The sequence below is a fragment of the Nuphar pumila genome, chromosome 7 (genome assembly GCF_984573655.1).
Source record: "Nuphar pumila chromosome 7, dmNupPumi1.hap1.1, whole genome shotgun sequence".
In the NCBI taxonomy this organism is placed as follows: domain Eukaryota; kingdom Viridiplantae; phylum Streptophyta; class Magnoliopsida; order Nymphaeales; family Nymphaeaceae; genus Nuphar; species Nuphar pumila.
This window is the reverse complement of record NC_143255.1, coordinates 20,617,478-20,627,931: the sequence shown is the minus strand read 5'-3', so window position 1 is coordinate 20,627,931 and position 10,454 is coordinate 20,617,478. Positions and strand designations below refer to the sequence as shown.

At 36.3% G+C, this 10,454-nt stretch overlaps 1 protein-coding gene across 1 annotated transcript in view; it reads right to left on the bottom strand.

Annotated features, from left to right (window-relative positions):
- Positions 1–8,819: 8,819 nt before the first annotated feature.
- LOC149831446 (T-complex protein 1 subunit zeta 1) overlaps positions 8,820–10,454 on the bottom strand; it is a 33,854-nt gene continuing 32,219 nt past the window's right edge. Inside the window, exons 12-15 of the mRNA XM_090013903.1 lie at positions 9,618–9,686; positions 9,401–9,508; positions 9,177–9,295; positions 8,820–9,076 (exon numbers count right to left, since the gene is read on the bottom strand). Of these exons, the coding sequence (XP_089870029.1) occupies positions 9,001–9,076; positions 9,177–9,295; positions 9,401–9,508; positions 9,618–9,686 (372 nt within the window). The 3' untranslated portion in view covers positions 8,820–9,000. The remainder of the gene's footprint in view (positions 9,077–9,176; positions 9,296–9,400; positions 9,509–9,617; positions 9,687–10,454) is intronic.

The window sequence follows — 10,454 nt, the reverse complement described above, 5'->3', positions numbered from 1 at the left end:
TTGCTCCCAACAATTTGTACTGGGAAGGTCCGGCACTTAGTTTTTTTTTAGGGGAGGCCCGGCACTTCATATCGGCTCTTCCCCACCTGAAGCAAATAGTACATCCTAACAGTTGGACAAAATAACTCATTCATGGAAAACCAACATTTTTTGCTGAAACAACTCTATTGTGAAGATTATAGTTCTATAAGAAAATGGTTCCCCAAGACTCGTTCAAATCAATCACAGCTTCTCCACTTATTAAATATATATTTGCTTCTCTATAAATGTGGTTTTTTTCTCATAATTAAAACCTGATTCACTCAAAAGAACCGATAAGCTCTCACCTAAAATGACAATAAGGACCCAAAAGATTGCTTTCGCTTTAATAAAGCTGAGGGATCGTACAGCAGCCTTTTAGAAACTTGTCCGTGAATCACGTGCTTGTGTGCTTATTATTACTTACCATTAGGCGTGAAAAGATCAGGTGCAATACGATTGCACAAATATTTGTGCATTAAGTAGCTGATCACCTTCCATATTGAGGCAGGCCTGTCAGGTGTGGGGCCCAAGACCTGATGGATGGCGATTGGGTGTTTAATTCACAATTTGTGTGCAATCATATTGCACCCGATCCTCTATCCCTCTCTCCCATTAGGCTGCGTTTGATACAAATGCCTCATGGGCAGAATGTGCAGTGTTTGTCCGGTACTGACCAGTCGCACCCCCAGGTGCAACTACTACGGCCCGCGTTTATGCATTATATGTGTCGAGCAGAACGCTGTTTGTTCTGTCCCGGGCAACGCGTGGTGCGTACATCAAACACTGGGACTTGAGGTTTTGGAGGTTTTCTCATGGGCCGAGCGAGACGAGGATGGGAGCAAGAGACATTGGCCAAAGAAGAAAACAGAAATTTGGAGCCCTTGGGCTCATTGGCCATTAGCACTGCTTCTCAAGAAATGGTTTTTGGGATTCATTGCAACAGCAAATAGGCCGACTGAATCAAATAATATATGCATGCAGGAAGTTCTAAAAAGACTGAGAAGAGGGGATGAGGCTTTCGAGCGCAGCCTTCACTGGGAAACATTTCTTACATTGGCCTGAACGTTGAATGACTGTATCGACTGTAGATCACTTTCATCCCGGGTGGTCAATGGGTTCATTAGAGAGTTTCCGGCAGCTGTCTTGAATAAGTGTGGCATCGGAAGCTCCCTCACCTTCCCTTTCTTCTCTATCAAACAGCATACGTGCTTGAAGGACTGTCCCTGTCTTGAAGCACCGTTCGATCACCAAGAAGTCATCACCAACTTTAGGGTGACATGAGGAGAGAGCAAACAAACTGCACGGGACACCCATAAGGGAAGAAGAAGCGTCAGAGCACCTCCTCCTCAATTAAGCCCTCAAGTCTCTCTCCCCACAATCAGCAACTCATTCAAAACTCAGCGCGTTCCCAATTGATACATTGGTTCTTGCAACCGTCGACGTTGCTATTAAAACAGGCACCGAACCATGTTTGGTCCGGCCTTGCCGTAATTACCAAAACATAGGTGTGTTTCTTATTGTTGCCAAAACTTTTAGTTTGTTTTTGTAAATTTTGTCAAAAAGTTATTCTTGTGAGTATAAATTATGAGTAACTTTTTTCCTATTAACTCAATTGGTGTTAGTGAGAGCCCAAGTAGCAATTGTAAACGAGCTGAACGAACCGAGTTTGAAGTGTTCAAGCATGGTCATTTTTTTGGCAAGACAAACCCAGTTCGAACTCATAATGAGCCCAGTTAAACGAGCCGAGCTCGAGGTGGCTTGTTTATAAAAAAAATTCATTGTTTAGAGATCGGAGAATAGGGTTGCAAAAGAATGCTTGCAAAATGTGTGATATTTATTACTACTTAACGAGCTTCTACAAGTCGTATCGAGCTGTTGTTCATATTCAACTTACCCAGCCTATTTTACAAGTTTCAATGAGCGCTCTTCTAGCCAAGCCACAAGCAGCTCGGCTTGTTTCCCAGCCCTAAACCCAAGTTAATTTGACAGAAATGTGCTTTTAATTTGATGGGCCTGCTGGAAGGGTTTCAAATAAGTGAGGGTGAGGAAAGATTATGGTGGGTACATGACAAGGAAATCGAGTTTTCGGTGGCGTCATGTTATAGGGCGTAGGGTGTGCCGTCGATTCAGTGGCTCTCAGACAATTTTGTGGGGGTGGCGGACTTCCCACCACGCGGCTCTTTTCTAGGGTGGCTGGTGATACATGTAAAAGTCAAAACCGAGTTTAGCTTACAGCAAATGGGAGTTCACCAAGCAAGCCGGTGCAGTGATGTGGTTCAGGGAAAATTGATCTCAAATTTTTGGGGAGATTTCCCACGGGACCAGGGAATTAAATGGTAGCCACCTGCGTGGACTGCTTCTGTCACATCGACGGTGTGCAGCAGGGGGGAAGAGAGGGTTTAGATGCAGGTGATGGTGGCAAAAAATGTGGTTGCATCGCAATGAAATAGTTTTTGAAGGGGTTGTTCCTAACGTCCGGATGGTTCAAAACAGAATCAGCAGGGAGCTACGGGAATTTGATAAGCGACATGAAGCAAATTACTGCAACACTCAGCCTGGCTTATTTGTTCTTTAAGGTTTTTCAGGTTCTGGTCTCAAACGAGGACTGAGTGACACCTCGTTACTCTTAAAGTTTTGTAATGAAGCATGTATTGATGTGTGTAACGATGCAACATAGTTAAACTCGATAAAACTTGCCTTTCTTCTAAAAAAAATTGTGGAGCTAGCATAAATTTAGTTGTGGCGCTGTGGGGAGGCGGCTTGCCACCGTGAGGTTCATTTTAAAGTTGGCTCGTGTTGATGGGGAGGGTGAAGACAGATTTGTATCTCAAGAAGCAAGGCTTTCACCTAGCAAGTGTGTGCTTTGTGGTTTAGAGGAAGAGTCAACAACTCATTTGTTTACGGACTGCAGTTACATTAAGGAGTTATTTAGGAGAGCATGTATAGGCAGTGCGTCATGGGCCTGGAGCAGGACGGCAGCGCATCATGGCGTCCAACCAGACCGGAGCTGAGAATCGAAGACAAAGGATGAACTGGATAATGCCGCTAGTCGAGAGGACAATTATGGGGTATAAGCTGGCGGCACAGCAAGGCAATTAAAACGGGGCATTAAGCTAGCTAAGTGGGTCGCTGAACGCCTGGAATAAGGGTGAAAGAACAAAGGACCACAAGGTCATCAATCATAGTTTCCTCTCGCTCTAGAGAGAACATTGAAGGACTATTTACATATGCACTCGATTGATGCTCGGGAGGTCAATGCATTCCTACGTATCATGAGTATGGTTTTTGGTGCATGTGAAGGCATAGTTGAGACACTACGGTGATGAAATACCCAGAACTAGAGCATAGTTGACAGATATCTCAAATAGGCACATAGGGCTACATTATGTTGTCCTCCATAGGTGGCCAAATTGTCATGTTGGGGCTACATTATGTTGTCCTCCATACATGGCCAAATTGTCATGTTGGATTTTGCATAAAGCACTTAACGAAAAACTTTAAACATAAATTTAAAGTATCACTAAGTCAACTTTGGTGGAGCATAACTAAAGCACGTGCAATTATTTTCTTGAAAAGATTCAGCAGCAAAGAGAATACGCATACAAGTATGCAATCGAGGACGTAAAAGCGGGCTTACAGTCACTTTCCAACTAGAAGGTATAAAGACAAACTATCAAAGGATTACTATGATAAGTTATATCGTTGTTGAATCGTATCAAACTGCATATAATACTTATTCATTCATGCCAGTGATGGATAATGTCTTGGACGTTGCTCCTCTGAAAATTATTCCTTTCTTACCACTAAAAGTGGGTCTTAAATTAGGGCACTCTAAGAAAAAGAGATGGAGAACAGAACAAAAGGATGTTGTGTCGTATAAGTCTAGTCATTATGGTGAGGTTCGCCACAATAAGTGGAAGCACAAATAATAATATGTTAGATTACTGATTGTTTGCAAAATCTATATTTGTTAGGAGTTGTTTAATGAATTCCTTTTTTGTAGTTATATAGTCTTTTTAAATGATTTGCTCCAATGTCTTAGGTCTTCTATGTATATCTTAGGTAGTTCGTGATGAATACTTATAAAATAAAATATAATTGTTGCAGCAAAAATCTCTTCAAACCCCCATCCCCAACCCCAAGCAAGGAAGAAATTTTGGTGCCTGAGATACTTGTAAATGTCACGAGTCATGTTTATGTGTTTATATTCAATTTCAAGTAGCAATTATGACATGTATGTGTTTATATTAAATTTTAATTGTTGATGAGAACAAGTTGGTCATGAAAGTCAAAATGTGCAGAAAGAAAAAAATTAGGTGAAAGAATGTAAAATTTATGAAGATACTTTGATGGCAAGTGATGTAAGTATTTGCACGTTCGTTCGTTTGCTTGTTATTTTGTTATGTTTGTATGTATATTCAAATGAATCTAATATGAATATACCACATATGTAGCATTTAGCAAGATTCACAAAAAAGCTCAAAAGTCTACAATCGAGACATAAAAAATGAGATAATCTACCAAGGACCGTTTACCTTACCCCTTATTTGTTTGTGAGTTTGAAAAATGATGTTTTTTTTTCCTACTTGCTAACAAAAACTAACTTGTAAACATTGACTAGTCACAGCAAATACTCACAACTAAAGTGCAATAAGAGGAGGTTGTTGGATGCTTGGATATTGACAACATGCCCTATGGTTTGAAGCTGACAAGGTATCTGATGAACAATGTTGCGTATGTAACAAACATAAATTTGTGGTGCCCAAAGTGACCTTAACTTGATTTATGTTGCAGGTCTTATTTCCTATAAATTGGGATAACAAGCATTGTGTTCTTTGAAACATGGACCTGAAGGCGAAGGTGTTCAAGTTGTATAATTCAATTCGTATCACAACTTGTGCACATAAGAACGTATGCAATATAGTAAGTTAAGATTATTTATTTAAACACGATTTTATTGTTCTCTTGTATTTAATGTTTTGTTGCAGGTTAAATTTTTTACAGTGTGGATGGGCTACGATTGTTATTTCAAGTGGGTGGTATTCCTCGGCAAAAAAATGTGTCATTTGTTTATATGTTTGTTAATTCAATTAATATTATGTGCATGTTGTTGACTTGGAATATGATTGTTACAAGTATGTGTTTATATATCTTTGTTTATAATATTTATAGGAGTTAAGCTATATTAGTTGTTTGCTAATAAAAAAATTTTTTAGAATGATGTCACAAACTGCAAGAATCGTATGATCTCATTTTACAAGAAAATGAGGAAGGTTGTTGACAAGGAGGCAAAAAACCAAAAAATACCTCGGCAAAAAACAACATAGACCAAAAAGGTAGACGTTGTAAAGACTGAGGCTGCAATGAGGAAAGCTGCGGAGACGGATGATTCAGAGTTGTGGGTTAATGGGGAGTATATGTTGATTAATATTATAATTTATTAATTATCAAACTTTAAGAATGTAAATTATGAGTTTAAATATGTTCTTTAAATATTTCATGTTTAACTGAGCCAAAACTTATAGTTGCTTAAATTTTTCATGTTTAATAAATTTAAATTTGTCAAACTTTATGAATTGTCAAACTTAAGGATGTAAATTATGAGTTTCATTATTGTTAGTTAAATATACATCTTGAATTAAAATAGGTAAATTATAACATAAAATGATAGATTTGCGATTTTAAGAAACTTTGAAAATAATTATTGTGAACGTTAACCAAGAATTATGATTTTTGAGAATTCTATAATAAATAATAAGAAAATATGTGATCTTCTTATAAAATTTATGATTTTACTTTATTATTAGTAACATATTTGCATCTCTCCACATAATTAGATACGTAATCTTCTTATAAAATATATGATTTTATTCTATTATTTATGAAGTTACAATTAAAGGAGGTTCGTATAAGTTATACTTATACACTTCATGAGGACCACAAAAAACAAGGTGCAGATATACATTTAAGTGAAGGTTACTTTAAGGAGGTTTGCACGGTATCCAGTGATCTCATAAAATATGTGATTTTGCTCTGTTATTAGTAACATATTTGTATCTCTCTACACAATTAGATATACAATGTTATAAAATATGTGATTTTACTCCATTATTTATGAAGTTACGATTAAAAGATGTTCACATAAGTTATATTTGTGTGCTTCGTGAGTACTATAAAAAATAAGGTATGAATATACATTTAAGTGTGGGTTACAGAAAGGAGGTTTACACAGTATCCAATGATCTTATAAAATATGTGATTTTACTTTGTTATCATACATTGCATTAATTTTATTCATTCAAAAATTGAAGGTATAGGTCACATTGCATTTATTTCATTCATTCAAAAATAAACAAACTCATGCATTGCATTCATTTCATTCATTCAAAAATAAATGTGCTCATTCATTTCATTCATTCTATTCACTCAAAAAATGAACATGTTCAAACATTATATTTATTTCATTCATTCAAAAAATGAGCATGCCATACGTACATTTCATTCATTAAAAAAAATATGTCTTGCTCATGCAGTGCATTCATTTCATTACATTGACTAATCAAGTGCAATTGTTAACCGATCAAGTGCAATTGTTAATCATCCAATACTTTCTTATCTCAACCATACCATATGATCGGACTCTGACTTCTGAAACGTCTTGCGTGAATCCATAAATCAGGATCTATATTGTTGGCCTTCCTTGCGAGCATAAGTCAAGCATACTGTATGTGTGACACCAAGATTGTGTGCTATACCCGAGCATAGAATGCTTCTTATACATGACTTTTAACTACTTGTTTAACTTCACAACCAACAGCTTCTTCAACTTTAAAGCACACAATTAAGTAAATGTCGTCACTAAATAGCATCGCTTCTATATCATCATCGTCCAAAACATCTATTCGGCTATCTACGTTTGAAGAATAACTATATCGAAGGCTTAATAACTCTTTTTGCATAATCGGTTTTACTAGGCATCAAATTCACAAATTCATTAATGCGAATATTTTTTTAGAATAATATAGATCTCAAATTAGTGTGATAGGTACGGTTGTGTACTTTAACCCTCTCATAGAACATCATTAGTTGTCACTGAAAAATAATCGCAGAAACAAGTTTGAAAATTTTGGCCATGGAGCAAGAACGATGCTGCATAATACAAGATACAATTCTTCCACAAAATGTTTCAAAAAAATAACTGATTCAAGCCATTGTTTCAAAAAAATAACAGGTTCAGCCGTTAAAGATGTGCTTACCAAAAAAACTCGTCATCTATGATTTTCAACCAATGAATCTCCACCTATGATTCATCAAAAATTATTTCCTAGGAGATGCACATTAGGGACTACAAAAAGCCTAATTTATGCAAAAATGGCCCTGGGATGCGAAAAAACCTAGTTTTATATAATGAAGGTCACATTTAATGTTTGTCCAAAAATCCGCTAATAAGAAGAAAATTTGCATTGTATTCATCTCTAATATTTGCAATGTATCGAAAAATCTGCAAATTCTTTAAGAAATCTGCATATAAAAAGCATATTCGCAAAGACATGGTTTAAGAAGTTGATACCTAATTTGTGGACTTCATTTCTAAGTGCAAACTTCACAAAAAGTGAGAGTTACAGAAAGAAGGGAGGTTCGCACAGTTTTCAGTGACTTTGGTATAAAATATATAATTTTACTAAGGTATTTGCGAAGTTATGATCATAAAAAGGTTTGCAAAATATATTTTTGTGTGCTTCATAAAGACCAACTAAAAAATAAATGTGAATTTACATTTAAGTGATGGTTATAGAAAGGAGAAGAGGGGTTCACATGGTAATCCAGTGACTAAAATATGTGATTTTATTAAGGTATTTGTGAAGTTATGATCTTAAGGTGGTTCACAAAACTTGTTTTTGCACGCTTCGTGAAAGCCACAAAAAAATGTATGAACATACATTTAAGTGATGATTAAAGAAAGGGAAAAGGATGTTTGCACCATTTTCTGCAACTTTGGTATAAAATGTACGATATTGCCAAGATATTTGTGATTTTACGATTAACAAAGAAGGCTACATAAATAACATAATTTGTTGTATGCTTCTTGAAGACCACAAAAAATGTACAAATGTGAAATTTAAGTGAGGTTTTGCCTTAGTTGACGAATGATATATCTCACTAAGATTCACTTGTTTGAAGGGTTAAAAGGTCTTAAAATGTTACATATTTGCAGTTTTGGACAGCAGGTGGATTTTGAAAATTGTAGAGCATTTAAGAAAACGCATCATATTTGTCATACAGCACGATCATTATTTATTAAAAAATTATTAATATTTAAATTTTTGTAATGACATGTCATAAAAAAATAATTTGATTAGATTCATAGGTTTTTTAAGAACCCGATTCACCTGGTGAACCGACTTTAACAACATTGCTTTAAAGAGAGACTTTGTGCAATTAAAAGTATCATAGCACCCACATCTTTTGCAACTAGCGCTAGTTGATTCTAGGCCGTGTCAGTGTGTCAAAGGTATATGCAACCTTATCGTGTCAAGTCTCCTAACTTCTAATGCCATTCCACGTCTTTTCCCTCTCAGCAGCACAAGTTTTTGAACTCCTTTCACATTAGCTTTTTTCTTTTCCTATCATCGAGCGAGCTTGTCCTTCCGTACGACCCTATATGCCTATAGAGGGGAGAGAGAGAGAGAGAGTCCAAAACCACAAGGACATTAAAGGTTTAGGCAGACCAATCAAAGTTGACAAACACTGGCTCATGTCCTTGGCAGGAAGACTGCTCAACTTCGGTTTGTGCTCCCTTTGGTTCAATAAGCATTACATTGACATTAATTAAACTGGCAGGATAGTAACGAAACGCACATACAGCAACCCACAAACACTAATCCTCAAAACAACACTCACTCAATAGTTCAAAACTCGCCATAGGCAGAATTTGAAACCTTTCTGCTCTATGGCTACAAAATTCAATGACTGGGTAATTTAACTGGGTTTCCTCATATTGCGACCGGCACGAATAACTTCATCAACAAGCAGCAATTGAGAAGCAATAACGGGCCTGTCGTAAAAAGAGATAATAAAAGAACTTTCATGCATGATGAAAGAAAGCCTGAAAGTTGACAATTTAACCTTCTCTAATTGAACTTGAAATTAGATACCCGGAATTAATGATCTGCCGCTTCACAGAATAGTTGTCAAAGATGCCCTCCATTTGAGGGTCGATAGGCTCTCCAGTGTGATGATTCAAACCCACAACATTCCCCTTGTCATGCTCAGTCTACATCAACAAAAACAAGCTTTTAGCAGTTGCATTACATATAAAGCAGATTGAGTAAATTAACAATCATGGTCAATCAGAGAACATAATAATGACAATATTAACCTGAAGACCAATGAGAACATCCTGTGTATCAAGGCCAGAGTTTTCAGCCAAAGTCTTGGGAACAACTAGTAGGGCATCCCCAAAGCCTTCCACCCCAAGCTGGGCACGCTGTGGAAGTAAGCCAAAGGAAAAACATAGATCAATAAAAAGCAACTGTTTATGCTACAATAAAAGTTCCTGGATCTTGGTTTTTGTGCTACATTTAAGAAATTATTACCCCTTGGACGGTTTTCTTCACGTTGTTGATAAGATGCTGTCTAGCTGCAACCTCAAATGCCCCTGCCCCCTGCATTATGCATTAAAATTCCAAGCTTCCCTTCATCAGTAACAATACATATTCTCATAAATCAACCACCAAATACATCTTATATATTTTTCAGAACAAGAGGCTTCCGATTTGGAAAACAAAAAAATAGCAGGTCCTGTTTAAAAGTCATGAAGCCCAAAAACTTGCATTTGCATAAAATAAAAACATATGAAATTTTAAAAGCCCAAAAACTTGCATTTGCATAAAATAAAAACATATGAAATTTTAGAAGCCCAAAAACTTGAATTTGCATAAAATAAAAACAGATGAAATTTTAGTGCAAGCACACACACACGTTCACACAAATAGCCATAGCTAAAAACTGAATGCATGCTGACATGACAGGACTTAAATAGTGGAAGAGTAGATCTGCAAAACAACACTATTGTTTTGCTTCCCAAATTAAAAATCATATATATGTGTGTGTGTGTGTGTGTGTGTGTGTGTGTGTGTGTGTGTGTGTGTTAATATTTGGTGCTATTGAAGGCACGAAACTATTGAGCTGGAATTCACAGGTTTAGGCTTTATCAACTCATTCTGACCACATAGGTGTGTTCAGCATGGTTTGTTTGCTAAGAATCAAATCTTGCATCGTGTTATCACTATCTAAAAACTGTTAAAATGTACACTCAAAATCAATATTGTAAGTATAAATATATATACTTATATACATAGAGATACGTATACATATTTTATATGTATACGTATCTCTATATATAAGTATATATATTTATACATTTTTATCCT